Genomic DNA, 24,431 nt, shown 5'->3' with positions numbered 1-24,431 from the left:
ACAGGACAAGGAATTATGAACAGCAGAGTGTATATGTGGGGAAAGGGTATTCTTTTATATAAAAATGTTCTAGTAGATATCTCTGAGATCATATCAATGCTTTTGTTCAGGTGAATCTCTCCTAGGCTCCCTCTCTGCCCCATGCTGAAAAGTCATCCTAAATTTCTGCAAGTTTTATTCACACAGCTTTGGACTTTCTTTTCTGCCTTGATTTACGTTCATTTCATCACTCATTGACCTATCATCAGAGCTTGTTTCCAGAAATCCTCTATTTTCCCCTAATGTTCTTCACCTCATAATTTAGTTTCCTATTCTTCTGGCTTTGATGACTTAGTGTCTAAATAGCTCTTTGAGTTTCAAGTTAATGAATTGGGTTTATCATTACCAACAGAGAGATATCTCCAACTTTAGAACTTAGTTGCATTTCAAATGTTTGCCTTTAAGTCTTTGGGGACAATTCTTCTCAGTTAGAACTTTGAAAAGAGGGAGAAAAATTCTGACCAGAAGGCTTTCTTTCCGATTCTTAACAATTGCTCTGTGTCGATGTAGCCTTTGATGTATAGGATACGTGCAAACTTTCCTCTGAAAAGACCCAATTGGCCTTCAGTCTCTCATTCTCGTACAGCCTGGCAACACACCTATGAAGAAAGAATGTTCTGGAAAACGTAGTGCTGACTTCTTGTAGCTCATTACAATGTGTTAGGCAGCAATGGTATCAGTAATAATATAGGTTTGGTATTTCCATGTTTGCTTCTTGATCTTGGGGAGAGAATGAGAAATCCTATTTATGGTATTCCCATAATATTGTGACTTTTAAATCAGAAGTAGCTAGGAATATTAAAAAGAGATGAAAGGTTTTTTGTCCTAGAAAAGAAAAACCAATTTAAAATTTTATTCTTTATATTATGAGTCAAAGAGTATAGACAGTAGATATTCATAGACAGGCAATACCCAGTATGATAGGTTAAAAACACAATTTTAGAAAATGTAACTGAATAAATACCATCCTTTCTTGTGTGTCAAAATGAAATTGTCCCATGTTAGTATAGAAATAACAAAGGAAACGAATGCTTTTAAACAGTGCTGTGATGGGGGAGAAATACAGCATTTCTATTTATAACTTGCACAGAGTCCCACATAAAAATAGCTCAAACCAGCAGATTTGCTCATATCTGGAACACAAAGTTGTTGCTGCCAGTGACTTGAGAAATTCTAATAAGAACGACAACGGCATTGGTAAATATTGAAAGTGTATCATCTTTCTTTTACTCCAGCTTTCCCATGAGGAGAAAATAGTTAGTGGGAAAGTACTGGCTTCTGTATTATACATTCTGGTCTTTTCCAGGCCATGTGTCTGTTTTTTAATGAAAAGGATGCATTTGTACCCCCGACTTCACTCCATGAGGTAGATATATTAGTGAGGATTCTATCTGTCAGTGCAATATTTGTCAGGCTGATAGATGTAACATATGATACTTCTAAAGGCTAATTTTGTGTGATTGGTATGACAGCCAAAATATTAGGAACCTCGAAGTTAATGAAAACCATTTCTTCTCTCGTTTGCAGCGAAGCTTCCTGGGCTATACCAGTTTTAAAGTGGGGGAACTACTGAAGTCAAAGGAGCAACTGCTAGCTCTGAGCCTCAGGTGGGTCTGTCTGCAGCAATGCTGTTAAAGTTAATCGCCCGTGGTATTTACTAAAGGCTGGTTGGGTGTGAAAGTCACAATTCTTGTAGATGTTTAGATGTCAACTCTCAAATGCCTTCCATTCTCCATTGCAACAAGTTACTCGTATATTCACACAGCAGTTATTCAAGTTCACATTTAAGTTCATGTTTCAGATTGTCAAAGCTTACCAGCCCTTGTAGGAGAAAAATAGGACTTTCTCATTAAGGCGATGACATTCTTTGAAAGTAAGAAAGTAAATAGAAATGATGAGTGTATAATTAAATAATTTTTGTTGCTTAACAGAATGGTACGTTTTAAATCAAGTACATTTCTAGAATTGAAATATGTTGTGTGGAGGCAACATTGCAGGTCTGTGATACTAGAGGATAAGTTGATTATTCTCTTTTTTAAAGCTTATTTTGTTGCGATACAATTAAATATAAAATGTCAGTTAAAATAGACTTCATATTGAAACAGACAATAGATAAGCGCTACTTTTGAGTATGTATACAATTTGTTTTGATATGGAAGATGAGACAACAATCTTTAGGAAGTTGCATAGTGTTTTAATACTAATAAGAGTATTAAATAGAATAAATATTTCTTTTTTGACTTCATTATAAATTTGAAACAATAGTATGTTGTTTTCTAACTGTATAATAACTTTTATAGTTATGTAAACATGGAAAATACTACCTGGCAATATTTGTACAGTACTAATGAATATGAAAATGGTATAGAACCTTATTCGCAATCCTAAGATGTCCTTCTTTTGATGAAACAGAGAGGCGACGCTCAGAGAAGAAGAGACAATATCTTAAGCTTGTTTGCCATTTGACCCAGCCCCCAAGGATCCACTTGTAACCAACAATTTATTTTACTAAAGATCCTGTGCCTTATGCTGTAATCTGTACTGCTGCCTGTCCTCTTTTCTGATTTGTCCTGATCCTTACCATTTTACCTTTCTACTTAAGAGATAGTACAAAATAATTTTAAGTAATCTATATTCATGTAGCAAAGTAAGTGTTGGTGGGTTCTAATGAGGCCACCGTCTTCTCTCTCGCTTCCTTTGGGCTACGTCTCTTAACCACCTCTTATTTTGTTGTTGGAAGTTTACTTGGGAATACATTTAAATATCTTCATAGTTCTGTAGTGTTATTCCCCACAAAATTTTGTTGCAGCTGTTTTCAGTTTCAAGTGCGTAAGGGTGAGCTAAAAAGTCTAGCTTTCAATGTCACTGATATCCTAGAAAATACCGATTACAAACCTAGCATGGTGGGTAGACCTGACCCAAGTGAGGCTGGATTCCTATGAGATGACAAACATCGAGCTAATTTAGAACTACTAGCAGGCCATGTGTTTTCTAGATGAGATGCATAGCACTTTATTTCTCCTTGTGCTGACTCACACGCCCTTGTTTTTATCATAACTGTCGTGAACAGCAGCACACTACACAACATTTAGACACTGCCTTTGAAACAGAATCAGGGGCCCAGAAATTCTTTGTGAACTGAAAATTAGTGAACTCATACAATGTCTTCGAGGGATAATAGGAAGATAAGGGTCAAACTTAGAGTGTGGCTGTTGGAAGAAAATAGGAAGATAATAAAGATATCAAGACAAATTTCCACTTTTGATTTTAATACCCCTGATTCCTACTCATTTGATTCTGATTATGTTTAAGAAAAACAAATTTAACAACAAAGAATTGCATTTTCTACAAAAAAAAATAATTGTAAAAACTGTTTTTGAAATGGTTAGGTTATTATTTTTTCCCTTTTGTGTTTTGTTAAATTTGTGGATTTCTCTCCCTATGAAGCAGACACTAAGAGAGACTTATCATAGCCTTTGATTTCTGGTGCTTCATGTTTTTTACTTCTGATATAATTTATCTTCCTCTACTGACTTTGTAGTCTGAGATACTGAGTCAGAAGAACATTAGGTCAGGAATAAGAAGCGTTTCTTTGGTTGTTTGTCTTGTTTAGTTTTGTTTTAAATATTCCTTTGCACTGATAATATCTGATTTTTATTCCTTTTACAATCCAGTCATTTTTAAAGCAATAGAATTCTCAGTGTTATGTTTTGTAATATACAGATGTATGAGAGAGGCCATTAAAGAAAGAAACATTAGACTTCTGTGTAAATTTTTTCCTACTTTATGTAATTTATATGTGTACATATTCATGCATATATACATATATCATAGATTGTGTTACTGGATATGTGTTTGTTCATCTATATGATTTTAAGATTATTTTGCTTTCTCACAAAACATGAATACTTATTTTTTATTGTCAAATATTTGTGTTTAGAGAAGGAAAGAATCAAATTATGAGGTCTTTAACTTTTTATTTTTTTGGTGTTTTATCAGTTTAACCTCCTTAAACACACACACACACACACACACACACACACACACACACACACACTTCAATTTTTTGTTTCTAAAACTAAAAGAATAGCATAAAAACCCACATAGTTTTAAACTTAATCTCCCAGAGGCATGTTCTTATGTAACTTGAGAGCTGGAAGTGTAATGATAAGGAAAGGCTCCTTAAGCTGTGTCATAGTTTTCTCCACAAGTGTTCAGAGTGATAAAGAGATGAAATTGTCACTAGCATCTCCTATGTTGGGGGCCCAGGCATATTCTGTAGGTGACAGGGCAATGGATCAGAATAAGTTTGTTCCTAGAAACCTGTGAATAAGTCTGAACCCCTACAATAACCTGAAACCAACCTTGGCCATAGACTGACGATAGAGTTCTAAATGATAATATTTTTCTATTCAAATGAAATTAAACTTGCTTAGAGTTTTAATTTCCTACCACTAGTCTTTTCCTGCACACACACAAAAAAGTTATGCAAGTCTTCTTACTTTAAACAGCAGACATATTCTTTAAAATTGTATGTATGATTACTCCCGTGACAACACCTTTTCTTATCCATAGCTACTTGAACTTCAGAGATGACTTAAAAAATCACATCCACGCATCTTAATAGTCATGCATATTTTGAATACATTTCGTTCTCTTTTCAAAGCCTTCCAGTTAGCTTTTTTTACGTACCAGGAAGTAGGATTGCAGCGGAAAATTCTGATGGTTTCACAACACTGATTCTTATGTTATGTCTAAAACATTTTCTATTTTAAGTAAGGGCAGTAGATATTGACTAGTGGCCAACAGCCCCTCTTTGAGAGAGAATAGAATATTCATGATTAACTATAAAATGGAATAGTATTATACTTTATGGAATGCACCAATGGAAAAGTTAGGAAATGTGCATGTCATGTAATAAGCTAACTTAATTGATCTTTTGCATAGGAATAATTAAAAATACACATCATAAACCCTGAAAGCAATGCATAAGAACACTGTGTTTTTTACTTTGGGAGTGTACAAGCAGGAAAACACACAAGTCCATAGCAAATGCATGCTCTGATGGAGCCAGACACACATATAAGGGGAGACCCTCTCATCCTGGAGTGTTGCCTTCTCTGTGCTTTTGGGATGATTCAAGTGAAGATGACAGGACACTCTCCAGCACAACTCCTCTGACACAGACTCACACCTCAGACATGTAGGGAGAGGTGACTAACACTATTTGAGCTTTATGGTGGGTAAGCATTTCAACTGTCCTGTCATATTGATCTTCTAATAACTTTGCCTAGAAGCAGATGCTATTCTTATTTTACAAATATGCAAATTGAGGAAGAGCAATTGGACTTCCTAAGGTCACACAGCTGGGACAAGATGGAAAAATGGAGACTGGGAGAGAAGGGAAGGGGTCTTGATATCCAGGATTTCCTAGAGAATATATATTTTGTTTAGACTCTTAGAATTAAATCATTTGCGAGACCAGAAGAGACCTTGGCACTTTAGCTTCGACCTGGACCCCTGTAGTGGCAGGGACTCAAACTCAGGGGGACATTCATTTTTCCATTTTCAAGCAGGTCACTCTTAGGAAAGTATTCCCTGTTTTAACCCAAGTTTTATCATCTTGCCTTGGTCCCAGGTGTCCCTCGTGGAGTTGCATAGAATATGTCTCATTCCTTTTCTCTGTGGCCACATTTGAAAGCAGCTACTTTGTCCAACTATAAATCTTCTATCCCCCTCCCCTCCCCACAGGAAGGAATGTAAGGTAATAGAAAGAACACCAGACTTTTCATACCAGACTTGGGTTCAAGTTCTAGCTCTGTCACAAACTATGTCACCCCAGACATGTCTACTCTTTAAGATCTGTTAATGGAAGTAGTACTAATCTCCCTCCCAGGGTGATTCTGGGCAATTAATAAGTGTAGTGACATTCCATGCACTCCTTTGCATTAGAGAAAAATGTTCTAATAAATATTGTTTTCCTTCTTCTTAGTCTTCTTGCTTAGTTTATTGAGCTTCTATCTTAACATGTGACATCCACAGTTCTCCAAATTGGTTAATGGCAGAGAAGTTTGATTTAGCCTTTGATTTGGACATACCATTTCTACTTTCTGAGGAATGGATGCTCACCTGAAACCTACACTTTGGCTTTAATCATTCTAACATCAGATTTTGCTTTGTACCATGTGCAGGTACCAATGAGAGCATATGGAGAGCAGTTTGGTTGAAACAGGCAGATATCCAGTAGAGTTGGGGGGAAAAATTGTTTTGACTTAAAAACTTTAGCAACATAGCATTGAAATCAGGACAGAAATTCATAAATGCAACACAAAATGTCAATTGCTTTTAGAGTTTACTGACGCATTTTACTGCTGAATATATCAACAACTGTCTACAAAAGTAACTTCAAGTAACGTCTCTCAGGGTTGCACTGTGAGAATGAAGGGAGACATCAAGCACAGAAGTAGGGGCATTTGCTGCTGAAACAGATTTTATGTCCTTTTCTGTAACTGTGTTCATATCCTTTAGGGACACAATTGCCTAAAATTGTCAAAAGGCTCTAACATGAGCCACTTTGTCACAACTGTTCAAATTACAACAATTTATTATAAAATCAGAGAATACAAAGTATATAGACATTATCAAACTAAGACAGTAGAAAAATAGACAATGCAGGTTATTTAGAGATATACCTGAGCCCAAATCCTGGCTCTCCTGTTGCTTACTTAGTAGGATGGCTGATGGCTCTGAGACCGTTTTCTTACCTGTGAAATGCAGACACCAGCGGTGCCCACCTCACAGGGTTGTTCTGATGCACACATGAGTTATTCATGTGAAATGTAATGTACATGTACAACAGTGCCCAACTCATAGTAAGTGCTCAGTAAACACTAGCTGTACTTTTATTTTATCTTATTTTATTGACTGTTTTTTAGCCTTAAGGGTGTGTGTGTGTGTGTGTGTGTGTGTGTGTGTGTGTGTGTTTTCAGGTGAGGACTAGACACATGGTACAAAACCTATCTGAAATGGTATCTGATGCAAAACAGGGGCTCATCATATTCATTACCTGTTATCAATATTATTATCATCAGTATTATTATTTTCCATTCCATTCAACTAGACTGTCATTTATAATGTAAATGGCTCTGCAGTTATACAGTCTGCATTTTTCTTTATGTTCCTGAGGCATTTTTACGAGGCTGTCGGTATGACCATGGAAACCAATTAACACTGTCTTAGCTTGCATTTTTCAAAAGACGTAGCCTTTGTCAGATTGCAAAGTAGAATTTTCAGTCACTGAAGGGACAGCTCTACCTAGAGTCCACTTCAATAGCTCCTCCCTTTGTATGGAAAAGCCTGAAATCTTTCCTCTTTTAAAATGCAAATCATGTAGAGTTAATAGCTGTGCACAAAGGCCTAACTACCTAAGAAGCTTGAGAGCTCATTTAGCTTTGAAGATAATTTTCAGGAGTGATTAGGCCTGCAAGGAATTATATTTGACCTGAAAATTTTGTATTGGATTTGGTCATATTTACCAAAATAACTTTCATCATTATCACCCTGTGTTTCTGCTACTCTGGACACATTTATGTCAGCTTTTTCTAAAACAGTATTTTTTGAAACACTGGTATCCCTTCAGTTATTATGTATATGTTCCCTGAATGAAGAAATTTATGACCAAATAAGTTTGAAAATGCTCTATAAAAGAAGTGAAGTGGGTTTCCTTGCTGTAAGACTTCTCAGAACCTTCATTAGCCTTCAAGGGACTCTCAGAGGACAGTTGTCATTTACAGCTTTTCCCAAATTAATTTGAACACAAGAAGCTTTCTTCATGGAACACCTATTCACAGCTTAGCAGGCACTGTGTCCCAAGAATCACAGCTGCATAGTTTAGAAAGCGCTGATTTAAAACAAGAACAACTTGTTTTCCAGGGAAATACTTGAGTGACTGTATGTATCTATCCACTTTTTCCCCCCATAAGCATATTTTTTAACATGCCCATCTGTAGGCAAGCATGTGGTCTTCATCCAAATGAACACTGGCTCCTACAAACACACCTTCCTCACCCACACATCATGCCCACTCCACCTGCATCTCCCAGTTCTATCACAGGTCCACAGGCAGGTAGCAATTTACACTCAGGCCAGGTCCTATACAGATACCAATTTGTGAAATTGGTACAAAATGCATGGGAAAGGAGTGATAAAATACATGCTGTATTTTTGACCTTCATTGACAGACTTTTTTCAAGCTTGCAGAAGTGGGCACACACTAATTTTCACAATCAGCTAGTATCATAACTACCCCAAACTTAACTTAGCTCAACCCTCTGAAAACTCTGCCTTTTGGTGCTTTTCCTTTTTTGATTAAACTAAGGACCATCATTTTCAACTCATCCTTTCTAAAATTCTCACCTGATTATGCTCTTTTCCTATTTCATACTTTATATTCCTCTCAATGAACATGGACAACATCCAGCACCTTGGCCGACACACACAAGATAGCAAGTCTGCTTTGCCGCCTCATCTGGACACGAATCACCACTTCTTCCCTCATTTGTAGTGACTTCTGTGCACTGTACACTTTCTAAAAGTGGAGTCAGAGTCCTGGGTTTCTCTAGAAACCCTCTCTCCAGGGTATTTGAGCTCACTTTCAACTTTGGCCAGCAAGAGAGCACAACAATGTCTATATATGTAGATGATGCAACTTAGATTCTTCCCCACACTGTCTTCCAAAGATTTTTCCTCCATGTGTAGTATCCCTTCCCAAGGAATAAGTATATCCAGAAGACCCTGGTATTCTCCCAATGCACTCTCACGAAAAACGGAGAGACAGCCATCTCCAGGTGTATCAGTGAAAAGGTCTGGTACCCCTGCACAGCTTACCACTAGCTCATCAATTTCCTAAGACAAAAGGACCATGTTTCTATCATCAGGCTTTCCAGTGGGGGCCCAAAGAAGCAGGTCAGAGCTCATCTTTCCTGCTCCAGCTAACAGAGGCTAATCATCCCTAGAAGGTCACCATTTTTCAACTGTGTTTCCAGTGAGGTTTGACTTTGCTTTTCCATTTACACATTGTCAGTTCTACTTAATAAATGAGTGAGCTGTGTTGGAGGTATCATGCCTGAGAAAAAATAGAGAGTTACCTTCTACTTGACAATGTATTTCCTCTAATAGCAGGCTCTAGCCCAGGATTTTCTACCCTAACCTGTTAAGTGAAATTCACTGATGTCTCTTGTTCTGTGGCATAGCATGACTATCTTCTAGTAACAGTGTCGTTGAAAGAGATCTTTTGCAATAAGACTTCAGTAAGATAAAGAATTGAGTCAGGAAAAGGATGAGGAATATTATTTTATGAAGGAAAGATAGGGAAACAAAATACACAAATAGTCATTATAAACTATTTTACGAAGGCAGAAGGGAAAGATGGGATCAAAGATAAGATGATAAGAGATAAGAAAGGGGCGAATAGGCAAGTTTATTTTGCTTTATTTAATTTCATTTTGCACTAATATAAGCGAAGTGTTTATCTCTAGGCTGTGCTACAATGGGGGGTGGTTGCTTCTAGCAATAGGCCTAGCCTATATTCTGGGTGACCCATTGGGTCTGTTGATCAATGTATTTAAGTTTATTAGAATTCAATAGAAACTATTAGGTAATTAAGGATTCTTATTTATAACAGTGTGTGGCACTGATTTGTTTGTTATATTATGGGACAATTTTGCCGTCTCACATAGAATGTTTTTAAAATTCACTGAAATAGTTGAAGGCAGGCTTAATTGGACCTGACCGAAGTGCTGCTGAGCTCAAAGTACATTATTACAATATCAAGTGAAATCACCAAATACGCTTGTAAATACATGCTGAATGTTACTGCCTCCTCATTTCTGTATATGTAAGTTGGAAAGTAAACAAACACATTCTTTTAAAACTTAATATAAAAATTGATTGATAAAATCAAATTGAAGGTGCCATAATAAACGGTCTAATCCTCATCCATCCATTGAAGACTTGAGCAGATAAACTTAATTTATTTTTATCTTCCCCAACATTGATGCATTCTCTCTAATTCAAAGCTGGATTAAAAGTTTCAATCCTCACCTTTGAAATGGTGTGTACTGGGGGTTATTTTTCTCTTATCTAGAATCAAATTGAAGATTTTCCAGGGATTTACACAGTAACTAGAACAGATATTTTCTAAAGATTCTTGGATTTGCTTGTTTGTTGGGCAAACTGCCAACTAACTCTAAATTTCTCAGCTATTGACTCTTATTTCTAGTGCTAGCAGAAATGAATTCTTTCTGTGACCAAGTGACAGAGCCTTTAAAGCACTTTAAGGATAAGCCTGTGAATGCAACATTGGAGGAAACTGGTTTCATTACTGTCACCAGGAGTTAATTACTTTGCTTAAAGTTCCCCATCTGTCTACTAATGAAAATAATACCACTGAGATGAGCTTAAAGCATGGGTTCATAAACCAGATTTTAAGTAAAGGTTCCCTTTATACTTGAATAGTAACAAAAAGTTTACTACCTACTCTTTTTTTTTTTTTAATGCCACCTCTTTTTCCCTAAAACCCCCACTAGTCCTTGAAAGAAGTACTATTTGAGTGATGTTATCTTTCCTGCCAAGTTCATTTGAAAAGTATATTGAGATAATAAAAGATATATGAAGGCTCCAGCGAGGGGAAAATGGTGAAAATACATATAACTGAGTTCATAATATTTGTTGTGAAATCGTCGTATTTTTTTACCTCAGAGATTGTTTTTATAAATTCTTTGAATTCAAAAATGCTAGCCTTGGACATAAAATGAAGCAGCATAATTTTCTTTGAGTTTTAGAGCTAAGATGAATAAATAGCAGGAATATATATATATATAGATACTTCCTGGAGAGTGTTATTCTTTTTTTACATCCTACAGGTTCATTCCTCAATGAAATCTTTACAAGTATTCTACCTAATGCCTTCCCTACAGAGAGATGCAGTCAGAGAGGCAGGGTAATGAATTTCCAAGTGATAATGAGAGTTTCCTTCTGGAACTAATTTTAAGAATAGATTCCTGGGCAACTCTGAAGCTAGTGGAGAGGCTCAGGATGGAGAACAAGTAACATTTTATACCTGCACATGGTTATTCCCTCTGGGAAAGGGTTTCCCCTTCTATTTTGAATCATGCATATTAATAATTAGTGCATAAAACTTACTCATGAAGTTTCAGTGCAGGCTGTAGGATGGCCATGTAGATTACCTGTTACATTAGCTGGGACTGGAAACCAAGTCACATCATTCCTAAGAACTGTGCTCCAAATTGTACCATTAACTAAACATATGATTCCAGGAAGTAGATTGTTTTGTACTTCAATTTTGGTCAATAAGTTTATTATCCTTATCTGAAAAATCTTCATAGAATTCTGATGATTTCATTCAGCTCCCAACAGCCTGCTCCAAAGCTCTGAGGAAACTTGCTTTCTGAGCTCCCTGATCTGTCTTCTGAGCAAGAGACATTTGGGCTCCTGGATGGCAGCTGGTCACCAGAAAGACCAAGGCATGTTTAGAAGCTTGCGACTTTCAGCTCTACACTTTATCTTCCATGAAGGGGAGAGGGGCTAGAAATTTAGTGAATGATTGATTGATCATGTCTATGTGATGAACCCTCCATAAAAATCTCAGAAGTGCAGGTTTCAAATAGCTTCTGGTTGGGGCACACATTCATGTAGTGGGAGGGCCACTATACTATCTCTACAGGACAGAAGCTCTTGCACTGAGGACCCTTCCAGAGCTCACCTTGTATATCTTTTCACCTCGGTGTCCATGTGTATTCCTGATAATACCCTTTGTAATGTAATAAACTGGTGAACATGAGTGCTCTCCTGAGTTCTGTAGCTGTTCTAGCAAATTATCAAATCCAAGAAGAGGGTCGTGGGAACCTCTGATTTGTGGCAAAGTCAGACAGAAGTTGGATAGCCTTACTACTTACTGACCAAGCAGTCCAATCAGTCCATCAATCATATAGTAAGTTACTACTATTTCATCTTTTGGTTTTCAGAAGTAAGTTTTTTTAAAAAAAATTAGATGGACCTTGTGATTATTACTGTTCTTAAACAAATCCCAGCACTGCTGATGACTCGTGAGTTGGCCTTGAGCCTTTCACCTACCCTCTCTGGGCCTCAGTTTCTACACAATGAATTGGATGAGTTAAGGTTACTTTCTGCTTAAGCATTCTCCAATTTTATTCACTCCTAATACTGAGGTCAGAGGAGTTAATCTTAGAATAAAAGAGAGGATAGCTGCATCCAAGTTTATTTTAAAACTAGTAAAACTTTCATTTGGAATACAAACTTCAGCTTAGTTCTCAAATTTACAGAACGATCAAATTTACAAGCGTGATAGCAATCACTCTTGAACTGAACATTTTAATCCTGTGACTTTTAATTTTTACTGTTTCTACTTCCTGTGAGACCCTCAGCCTGCCGAATACCAAAATCCATTATTTTTCTTATATGGATTCTTTGTTAGAGATGTGATAAAGACCGTTTAATGACTAATAGATGTGCTCTCTTATAATCAGAAATTTTCAAACAGTGCTTCAAGGGGAGATATTTGGATTAAAAAGTATGGCTTTCTCATGCACTTTGTGTTGAAGACCTGGTGCAGGACATTTGACTTATTCCTGTTGATATTCAGATTCTATTTAGCATGAATAAAAGCAGTATACTATTTCCATATAGCAGAGTGCCTTGAATTTTTCTTTAATTGCTTTAATTGCTTTCTTCCTTTTAACAAACATTTCTGTAGGAATCTTTATTGTTCTATCTAGACTGCTTTAGCTGTGAATTAGTCACATTTGACCTCTAAAATAATTACCGGGTGATTTAGTAATGCAGTGTCAAGACTGTTGTAGCCAAACAAGTTAAAATCAGAAAATGGAAAATTTTAGGTTTTATAGTATTTAAAATCTGTACTTCCTGTCTGCCCATGCATACGTTGCTTAGCTAAACTGAGTTTCCTTATTGTGGCAATAACCATTACTCATTCTTGGGTGATTGGTCACCACGCAGAAATAATTCATCTATATGGCTGCCCATCATTTTCTTTGTTTGTCCACTCCCTACTCTGGCCCTAGTGGCTTCTGCTCCCTAGACTCTCTTCTGATACCCAAGGTCCCTCCTCAGACCCATCCCCTATCCTCAATCATTTCCCTTTATTTAACTGGAATCTGGCTGTCTCTCCTGAAGCCCTGCCAAGTGGCTGCCTGTTATACCTGCTGTACAATCAACAGCCTCTCAAAACTCCCCTGGATTAGGCTCATGGCTTCAGACATTCCATTGGATTTCTGCATTATTGTGTTGACCAAAAGATGTCACCTTCTATCATGTCACAAGGATTTTAACTTGCAATTCATTGTGTTTCTCTTCAGCTCTACTCCTCTTATATACTTTGTGATTCCATAGCCTCACAGATGATCTTTGCAGTTCATTGGCCTTTCAGGCTTTTCTCTAACCTACTTTGCAACCCACTCCCGTGGTCATTCCCTAGATTATGCCATTAATCCCACCACTCCAGAGTCTTAATTTTAAGCATTCTATTTTCTGATTTCCATCTCCTATCTTTCCAGTATGTTCCTTATTGTTGCTCCTTGATTATACCACGTCCTCAATCCTAAAATCATGTTTTTACCCTTCACAGCCCTCTGCCCCATATCTACTCTTTGCTTCTTATCCACTTGAGGTCACATGGTCCATCACTGAGAAATCATAAAACAATCTCCTTGCATACATCCTCAACTCCCGTGTCCCTCTTCTTTACTATAATCCCCGAGCAAAGATGGGTAAATAGAAGGATGGATAAATAGATAAAATAAAAATAAAAGCTACAACAAAAAAAACTGTGGTTAAATCCAACATTTTGTTCATCTGCTTCATATTTGTATCTTTGCAGCTGCGTGGGCTAGGATAACCTGATTTCCATGCTTATAGGTTTCATTAGGGTTCATGACCTCTAACTTCATGGGTACCCTCACTAACACTCTATTGTCCTACTAGATTTCCCTGCTCCATTTGCCCTCCCACTCTCCAGGAACATTATTTAATTCCCAGAACCTCCAAAATATCTCCCCTCTTCCTCATTCTCAGCTGATTTATCCGGTTTCTGTTTCACTGAGAAGAGGAATTTGATAATTTCCCATGCCTTATTTACCACCCTACGAGCATCTTGTCTGCCTTCCTTCCTGTTATTATAGATGAACTCTGCTTCATGTATAAAGTCAATCCCTCTTCTCGTCTTTTGGATTCCATCTTTTCTCACCTGTCCAAGACATTACTCCAGCAATTATCCCCCTTTACTCCTGTGTCATAAAGTATTTCCTCATCACTAGATCAGGTCTATTAGCACAAAAAGTGCGCCGATTCTCCCAAATCTCCTTCTACCTTCTGCCCCTTTTCCCTGCTCTTCCTGATAGAAGAACCATTTTAGGAGCTGTCTCCACTTTACTTTCTATGATTGTCTTTTGAACCCATTCTCATCAGGTTTCATCCCTGTCATGTCACCTGAATAGTTCTTGTCATGATCAGGAGTGAATGGCCTCCTTGTTGTTAAATCCAATGGACAATTCTCAATGCTCCTCTTCCTTGGCTTTTCTGCACAGTGGGTCCCTCCCTCCTTAAAACACATTCTTCACTGGGTATCTGATGAAACAGACTAACACTATCTTTGTACATTGGAGAAGGAAATTTTCCTTCTGGCCTTGAAAAACACACTGCCATTTTGTGAACTGCCTACGGAGAGGGCCACATGGTGAGAACCTGAGGGTGGCTTCTAAGAGCTGAGTGACATCCCAGCTGATAACTAACAAAGAAAAGGGTGACCTCAGTCCTACAGCCATGAGGAAATACATTCTACCAACAATTTCAATGATCTAGGAAATAAGGGGATTCTTTCCTGGAGCCGATATATGAGAATGCAGCTTGCCTATATCTCAATTTCACACTTGCGAGACCCTGAGTAGAGGAACCAGCCCAGACATTTGATCTACAGAAACTGTGAGAAAATAAATGGTATAATTTTAAGTCAGTGAATTTATGGTCACTTGTTATGCAGCAATATAAAGCTAATGCATACATCTCTGACTTAGTCATCTAGTACTCTCTTCCCTGCCTACCCAGCTTTAGCCACATTGGTGTCTTTCTCTTGAATATAAGGACCATGTTTCCCTACAAGGCCTTTGGACAATCTGCTTCAGCTGTCAGAAAAGATCACTCCCCCAAAAGATGTATAGTTCACTTCCTTATCTTCTTTATATTATTATTCAAATAGTATCTTATCAGAGAGGTCTTTCAAAACCACTGAATATAAAGTAGCAACCCCAAAGCAGCACTCTTACCCTGCTTAATTTTTCTGCATGGCATTTACCATGTTCTGATGTATCATTTATTTGTCTCTAGAATTCCAGTTCCATGAATGTAAGAGTTTTTGTGCTCTCTGTTGTACTCTTGTGTATGGAATAGTGCTTGACAACATAGTAGGTGTTTACTAAATGTTTGTAATTGAATTAATGTATTAAATAAAGTTATTTTGATTTTATTTTTGTGTTTCTATGGAAGATTATGATTTGGAAACTCTTTTTTTTGCTTAAAATGTTGTCATATTAAAGGAAAATAAAGAAAAACATATTTTAAAAACCACAAGGTTTTCTAACTGAATAACAAATCCAAATGCAATTAGGCATAAAAATATAGGCACTGAGAATTGCTCAGTTTAATAGTGCATGCCTCATTGTGCAATTTAAAGCATAGTGACTTTCTTACTATACCGGTTTGAAATACATCATGCTCCAAAATTATGTTCATACACTGTATAACTTTGACCTTTTAATGCTAGCTTTTTAAACAAAACCTCTGAACTATTTCCTATTATTAAAAATCTGACATAAACTCAAAAACATAAAGCTCTGGATAAAAATATACATAATTCAAAATTTAAATATTAAACATTGACCCATCACTAGTATTTAATGCTAATTATTTAATAGTTGAATCTTTTAAATCTCCATGCCTGTTATTTAAACATCTAAGAGCATGTTGGTTGGTTTCGTGACATTTGCAAACTATTCACATAAAGAGTTTCTGCCGTAGTATCATGTCCATTTTTAGTAAGAAACAAAGTTTTGCTGAACTGTCTACTAAGATTGTTTGCACCGGGTCTTAAAAGGCTTTTTTTTTTTTTTCTGCTTTGAAAATAAATGTCTGCATTGAGTCAGACAAATCTATGTATGAACGCTTACAATTTCTTTCTACTATTCACTTTCTCTCCAAAGGGTTTCTGCTTTGTGTGTATAGTGCTCTTTTCCTCTTAATCTTTTTAATTCTCTTACTCAAAATAAAAATTCAAGCAAATAAATATAATAAAATAAATTAACCCAACAAAAAGCCTTAACAGTAATTTCTCCTTGTATGTCTACACGTCAGTGATATAGGCAGTAAGTAGGTGGCCAATGGGTCTATCTCATGAACGGGTGTCATTGGTTTATGAAATCCATCACACCTGCTGCATGAACAGGTTCTCTAATCTCTGATGCAATACTCCCCATTGTTCAGGTGGAACATTTTTCTCTCATAAATGGCATTTCTATGTTGACAGATATTTTGAAAGCATAGGGCATGGAATAAATTGACACTGACTTTGCTATCGCAAATAAATGTTGCCAGAAATTAGAAGATTTGGTTCACATGGAAGAAGATACCCTTTTAATAATTTGATTTCTGTATTCCCAGACTAAATGACTGTTTTCGTTTGCTGTTAATTCATTATCAGCGAAAATGCCTGTGTCCTTTTACATTTGCTCTATTTTGTAAATTAAGATAAGTAAAATTGAATTTTTTATTGTAGCACATGCTTATGAATTTTAATACATGTATAGATTGTTAAACCCCCCACCATAATTAGGATACAGAACTGTTTCATCACTACAAAGAAATGCTCCTCTGCTACCCCTTTGATTCTTGCCTCCTCCACCCATGCCAACCCCTGGCAACCAACATCTGTTCTCCATCACCATAGCTTTTTCTCTTTTGAGAAAGTCAGATGAATTGAATCATACAGTATATATTCTTTTGAGACCGGTTTCGTTCATGCAGTCTAATGCCCTTGAAATTCATCCATGTTGTGGTGTGTATCAACAGTTTTCTTACACTGCTGAGTAGTATTCCAAGGCCTGGATGGACCACTGTTTTTTAACCATTCACGTTATATGATGTTTCGATTGTTTCCAGTTTGCAGTGATTATGAATGGAGCTGCTAAAATACTCATGTGTACATTTTTCTGAGACCGCACGTTTTCATTTCTCTACGGTAAATACCTAGGATGGGAATCTCTGGGTCCTATGAGATGTGTGTTCTAAAAGAAACCACGGTGCTGTTTTCCCCACCAGCAGCGACCGAGTTTCAGTGACTCTATATCATTGTCAGCCATTCTAAGGTATATAGTGGCATCTCACAGTGCTTTCAATTTTCATTTCCCTAATGACCAGTGATGTTGAACAGCTTTCCATGGGCTATTTGCTATCTGTATATCCTCTTCTGAGACATGTCTGTTCAACTTGGTTTGCCCATTTATTAATCACAGTGTTCATCTTCTTGCTTTTGAGTTTTGAAGACTTTTTATATGTTGGGTGCAAGTTCTTTGTCAGATACATGATTTGCAAACATTGTCTTCTAGTCAGTAGCTGGTTTTCATTCATGTGGAGGTATCTTTGACAGAAAAAATGTCAATTTTGATGAAGTTCAATTTACCATTATTTGTTCAGTTCATGCTTTTGGTGTCATATTTAAGAACACTTTGACTAGGCGCAGTTCATGCAGACTTTCCACCTCTATCTTCTCTTTAAAGTTTTATACTTTGATGTTTTACATTCAGGTCTATGAACCATTTAATTTTTTGTTTCAGTTGTGAAGTTTAAGCAAAGTTCAGTCTTTTCCCAAATGGATGTTTAATTGTTTCAATACAATTTATTGAAAGAACTATTCTTTTTCCATTGAACTGACTGTAACTTTGTGAAAAGACCATTGGTCATATTGCCTCTCTCTTCTGTCTCAATCAATATATCTTTCATTTCTCCAAGACCACATACTTTTGATTACTGTAGATTTATAGTAAGCTTTAAAATCAGTAGATACAATTCCTCTATTTTTGTTCTTCTCAAAATGGTTTTGGCTATTCTATTTCCTTTGCCATTCCTTCCAACTTTTGAATCAGCTTGTCAATATCTACAAAAAATCTTGCTGGTATTCTGATTAATATTGCGTTAAGTCTATAGATCAATTTGGGAAGAATTGATACCTTTACAAAGTTGAGTCTTCTAATATAGAAAGGTCTCCATTTGTTTAGACCTTTATTGATTTCTTCCATCAGCATTTGTAGTTTTCAACATATAGATCTTGTACATTTTTCTTAGATTTACACCTAATAAGTGTATTTGTTTGGGACCTAATAAATTATATATAATTTCAGTTTCCAGTTATTCAATACTAGATATTTGTATGTTGATCTTGTGTCCTATGAAACCTTATAGTTTCAATATCACTTCTGTTTTCGAAACTTTTGTAGTGTTGTTCAGACCTGTCCCTCATGTTTGTCACCCAGGTGCAATCTGGGACCTGGGGGGTAGTCTAGTCTGTAGATTATTTCCCAAAGTCTCTGATATGCTGTTTAGATCCACACATTCACAGCTTGGGGTGAGCCTAGGAGTTCATGAACACCATTAAGAAGTCCATTTCCTGAGTTCCTTCCTCTCCACACGCTCTCAGCACATTCAATTTCCTGTGGCTTCCCTTTTTGATCTTCCATCTGGAAAGCTGGTGTTTTATTTCTCCCTCTGTTGTGAAGCTGCACCCTCTTCTGGGGTCAAGAGGAAGGAGAACAGAGAGAGAGAAAAAATAAGGACATTCAGTCCACATCCTTGGGATCACAGCTCAGAGAGGAAACTCCTCCTTCAAAGTTTTAGGTTCGTGCAGGCCCTTTTTTCTACCTGGCCCCACTCCGCCCTCTATTCCCCCCCGAAATTACTTGGGGCCTAGGGCATGTGACACTGGAGAAAAGAAAATGGATTTCTCCATTCTTCTGAATGTTAGAAGACCTCTTTCTTTGTCTTTGAGCCAGAACTAAAGGACCTCTCCTGGAGCTGTCTGTCTATCCCAGGTTTCACCTCTGGGCTTGGGGCTGTGCTCAGCAGATCAGGAGGGGAAATGGTAAACTCACTGCTCTTTCAGGGCTATTTAACTAAAATTCTGATTTTCTTCCTCAATGTGCCCAATGCTAATTACTTTGCGTCCTCAAACAGCAGCTGTGAGAGTTCTGTCAAGATTTCATAGCTGCCTTCAACGGGCAGGGCAGGATGAAGTGTGTTTGTTACCCGTTAGCTGCAACATCTTACCTGCCGATGGGCTCGACATGGTGTCCCGTTCATCTTAATATGATTTTGGTCACCTCTGAATCCTGACAAAAACATTTACAAGATGCCAATCTCGTTTTCTCACCTTACCAAGTGGATATTTCTTACATTCATGGAGATGGTAATTTTACATTTAACTCTGAAACAAGAAGTTTCCAAATATAACTTACTATGTATGTATTTTTAATAGAGTCACATGAATGGAAAGATTTGCTTTAGCTAATTTTATTGGGGGAATTACTCCTATTTAGATAGTACTGTATTTAGCACTTAAGAGGAATCTATCCACAAGCCAATTAGTGAAAAATGGATAGTCAACATATATCTATGACATGCTCTTGAAACTTTGTGGCCCAGACTATCGAACTGTAGTACTCATTACCGTACACTAAAGCAGTTTTATATTTAAACTTAAGGTATTTTCTTTTTGGTCACATAAATCTTGTGAGATAAGTACAATAGTTTACAATCTTCACATTTTATAGCTGGGAAACTTTTATAGAGGCTGAGTTGTCTGTTCATGGTCACATAGCTGTTTACTATAAAGAGCTAACACCATAAACCAAGAACTTTATTAAAGTCCACTGCATTTTCCACTAAAGCATACTCCATTATTTAATGGTGTGTGATGATATGGATCAGTTTGAAGCAAAGATATTGAGCTGTCCATAACTCATGACAAGTCCTGATAGAAAGCCTCAAAAGACAGGCTCTATTTCAGACTCTCTGGGTAGGCATTCGGCAACATCTAAGGACTTGAAACATAGGAAAGCAAATAAAATAATGACAACAGGGCTTTAAGAAGAAAACCTGATGTGGATGGAATGGAAGAGAAAGATACTGGAAGATGGGAAGTCGATTTTTCAAGTGCCACATAATAGGTGATGAAACTAATTGGGATATTGTCATGGAGAAGAGCACATGTTAAAAAAATGATAAAGGAAGAATGAGTAGGATGTGGTGACTTACTGGAAGATAGGGGCAAGGCAAAAGTAAAGCTGAAATATGCTATTCTGTGGTTTTGACCTTTGGAGAATGGCATGCTGTTGATGTGAGTGAGCTGGGTTTGAGGAAAGGAAAACTTAGGATTCAAATTGATAGAATGTGAATTGCTGATTTCAGGACAAAAGGAAATGGGATTTCTACATCAGGAAATCAGGACAGAGCAGGGCATACAGAATTGTGACAGATTCTCATAGAAGAGGTAGTTGAATCCCATAATAATGGATGGAATTTCTGAAGGCCAGCATATAATCAGAAAAGAGGAGAAAATCAAGGCCTGAACCTTAGACTGTGTTAAGTTCTAACATTAAAAACTACTGAAAAGTTTCATTCAAGTTCTAGCTTGAAAGTATTACATGGCTTCTTACATTTATGTTTAGTCATACATACTTAAATAGAACTCTCACTCTTGTGAGCCCTGTGTAACCCTAGCATCACCAGAAAGACCATCAGGGCGCACTCACTCACTGACTCAGTGTGTTTACTTATGGCCTTGGTTTTCCTGTCCAGGTGAGGTTTTTGTTTCCCTGTAAACCTGTCTAGACAGTTTAAATGCGAGGCATATCTCACAGCTGAAGATTCCTGATGGCAACAGACATGCTTTATATTCACAGAGACCGACAGTGCTAATGATGGATTTCCCTGGATGTGTACAGTCATTTGTTGGTTTGTATGTCTGTGGCATTTCCAAAGTAGAGGAGTTATTTACATGTTTAACATTTCTAGAGGTGATTTTATTGTTTTTTTCCTTTTCTTTGACTAAGAATGGTACAGTAGGTGGTGATGAAGTTTAGAGGAAGAGTGTCATTAAATTGTCCTTTGTGAGAAGACTGCCTTATGCCCCCTTTCCTTCAGTCTTCTAGAAGTGTTTGTATATTTCAACATGTAAGATTGAATATTTCATTGGGAAGCAGCAGGGGACTTATTTTAAAGGCAGATTTTAAACAATCTTAATCACTAATGTGTGATACTTGCTGAAAACCTAAATGAGAAGAGAGTGTAGATTTGTGTTGCTGAAATTGTATTCTTCTTTGTCTTCTGTCTTGTTGGCATGGTTAAATATTTAAGTGTATCTGCTGAAGGAAATAGGAACTTGATGTTGGCATTGAAATACTAAAGCGGCTATGAACTATCCATCTTTTACTTCTCTTACGGCTGTCTGCATTAACTGGTGGTAATGACCTGGCAATAGACTGTTGAAATGGCTTTGTTGTTTTATTCTTTATATAGAGATAGTTTTTTATTACTACAACCTGTTCTTATTGCCATATAAATTTTTAGAAAAGTGTTTCTTGGTTCAGTCAAATTTGTATCCTTATAAAAATACCAAGGTACGTTGCCATAATGCCAGTATGGCAAAATATATGTGTATACATTGGATATACTAAGAAAAACTAGCTCTTTTATTGGACTATAAGTTTTAAGTTTCTTCCCACGTCGAGCATGCATTTTGTTTGTTTGGTTTAGTTTGGGGGAAGGTTACACAAAAAGGTGGGGAGTGAGGACAAGGGGCTAGAATGTGTCTGAGATTTTCCCCAAGGATGTAGCCGCCTCTGATGGCCTATGGTACCTATGATGGAATTCCAGCCTATGATACCATCATCTGATGGAATCATAGGGGTGATTAGAGGATACTGATACTGTAGAAGCTGTGAAAGACTGACCCTTTGTTTTGCAGTTAAGGAGACTGAAATGCAGAGAACTGAAGTCCTTGGTCACATAGCTAACGAGCAGCTGAGCTGGAAGTAATGTTTGGATTTCTTGATTCTGAGTCCAGAACTCTCTTCAAAATATCTTATACAGATGTAATGAATTTTCATTACATAAAATTCAGTAGAATTTGGGTGATGAATAATGACTATGCCATTATTACCTGCCTCCCTAACCTGTTGGGTTGAAAGCACTGTTAAGAATTTAAGAATGATTTTTTTTTTTTTTCTAAATTGCTATGAAGTGATCTTTGAAACAGCCTTTGGGGCCATGGAATAAATATTTCAATCATGACTGTCCTGATTGGAGAGAAGTGTCAATTATCCATTCTCTGTGTGTGGTAAATTGATACAAAATAAATGAGAAACTGCTCTACAGTTTAAGTACCAGTTCATTGACCGGGTGAAGCATGCTTCTGGGTGTCTTTCATTCAATTCTTTAGTTTGTAACCTGGATTCCCCAGTCTGTCTCCCACAAATCTAAGATGAAGAGGCATGCTTTAGGGGACTCAGAGTGTCCTTTCCAAAATAGTTTATGGGGGAAAAATTGATTCTAGAATCCCTCTAGTGTCACTAGATTAACCAAATTCTTTGTTTTGATTCTGCTCTGGGACTAACTGGGAGCTTATAGGAGATAAAAGAAGTAGAAATCCAAATGGCATAAAAATTATTGAAAAAGTAGCCAGATACTTTTTAAAAGGGGGATAAATAGAACTATGCTTCAGAAGCTTACAGTGTATTGGTCAGTCATCTACTTTGGCACTTTTGAAATAATCGCTGTCATTGTAATTATTTCTACACTTGTGGTTTTTGCATTATTTGGAATGTAAAGCTTTATAACATCATCTGTTATTACTAAGGATTTGTATCTCTAATGAGCACTTAATCATTGTTGATATACGTATGCCATGAGGTCCTATAATCCTGTTCTATAATCTTTGATGCCTATTTTAGTGAAATATTTCTGGAGAGACTCAAATTAAATATAATATAATGCATTAAGGACAAGAGTAATTCTGTTGCTGCTGCTGCTATTGCTACTGCTACTAGGATGAAGAAGCGGGGGGGGGGTGCAGGAAGAAGCACTTATCTTGCATAAGGCATTGTGCCAAGCACTTTGCATACATCATGGCACTTAATGTAATCCTTACAACAAAGTTATTGTCATCTCCTCCATTTTACGAAGGAAGTTTCATGTGACTAAGTTCCTTGCCCAAGGTCAGGCACCTAGCAGATAGCTCAAACTCCTGCGTTCATACTTCTAACCGTTATGGCATATATTAGTTTATCACTCAGTCCTGGGAGAGGCTGTAGAACGCCTATCTTCTGTTTCAGATCACATGCTTCATTTGGTGTAGTTCTAGGAAAATATTCAGACTGTTATATGTAGGCTTTGCATTAAGCTAGCTCAGTTTGCTTAAGCACAATTTTTTACACAATTCTTATGAGAAGAAACAGGTATCTTCAATTGTTATCAATGATCAGTTTTGGGGGAAAAGAAGTCTACAAATCTCTTAGAAAAAATTATGAGTAGTGCCAAGGAGGGTTCTTATTGGTAAAGTCTTTATTTAACTATCAGGTACTGAAGAATTGTACAGAGATATGTCACATCATAACTTATGACAAGTTATTATGTCATTTTCAACTGGTAAATGGCACAATGAATTATCTAAAATCATCCCAGAATTGGAGCTAATACAGTTTTCCACAAAATCACAGATCATACTGTCATCCATATACATATCTTCTTTGTGATGAATGATTAAGTTTTCTATATTAATTTTAGATAATTGAGTCACTGGTATGATTTATACTGATTTAAAAATTGCCAAGAAGCATTTTGTTTTATATTTTAGTAAGAAATCTTAATATGCTATTTAATAAGTAAATCACTTTTTATGTATATAATCTTATTACATTAGCTATGTATATCAATTTTCTGTTTCAGTTTTCTTAAAAGCATAATTTATGATCTAGTAATATAATTGTTACTTAACTTATTCATTATTTTAACTAGCATTTTGATAAACAACTCATATTAATTTTCCCATTCTTTTTTCTGACACTCTAATAAAAAGCAGTGACATTTAGAAGGAATTCGTTGAAAGAAAGACAGTTTTGGTATTCAGTTAAAATTAAAAACAAATTTCAGAAAAGAACATGGCTAAATAAAGAAAACTAAGTGTCATGTGACTATTTTTAGTCAATTACATTTAGACAGAAGTTACAGCAACACAT

The 24,431-nt window shown here is 36.7% G+C and overlaps 1 protein-coding gene across 5 annotated transcripts in view; it reads left to right on the top strand.

The window, feature by feature from the left end:
* INPP4B (inositol polyphosphate-4-phosphatase type II B) overlaps positions 1 to 24,431 on the top strand; it is a 574,953-nt gene that overhangs the window by 382,304 nt on the left and 168,218 nt on the right. For 3 of the 5 annotated variants that reach the window (XM_081077545.1, XM_081077543.1, XM_081077544.1), the window contains exon 9: positions 1,567 to 1,646. In XM_081077545.1, the coding sequence (XP_080933671.1) occupies positions 1,567 to 1,646 (80 nt within the window). Of the gene's footprint in view, positions 1 to 1,145; positions 1,406 to 1,566; positions 1,647 to 24,431 lie in introns of those variants that run through there. The other 2 variants (XM_081077547.1, XM_081077546.1) reach the window with 2 other exon arrangements.

This window comes from Rhinolophus hipposideros (genome assembly GCF_964194185.1).
Source record: "Rhinolophus hipposideros genome assembly, chromosome: 16".
Classification (NCBI taxonomy): Eukaryota; Metazoa; Chordata; class Mammalia; order Chiroptera; family Rhinolophidae; genus Rhinolophus; species Rhinolophus hipposideros.
The sequence above is the reverse complement of the archived record's forward strand: the minus strand, read 5'-3'. Positions and strand labels throughout refer to the sequence as shown.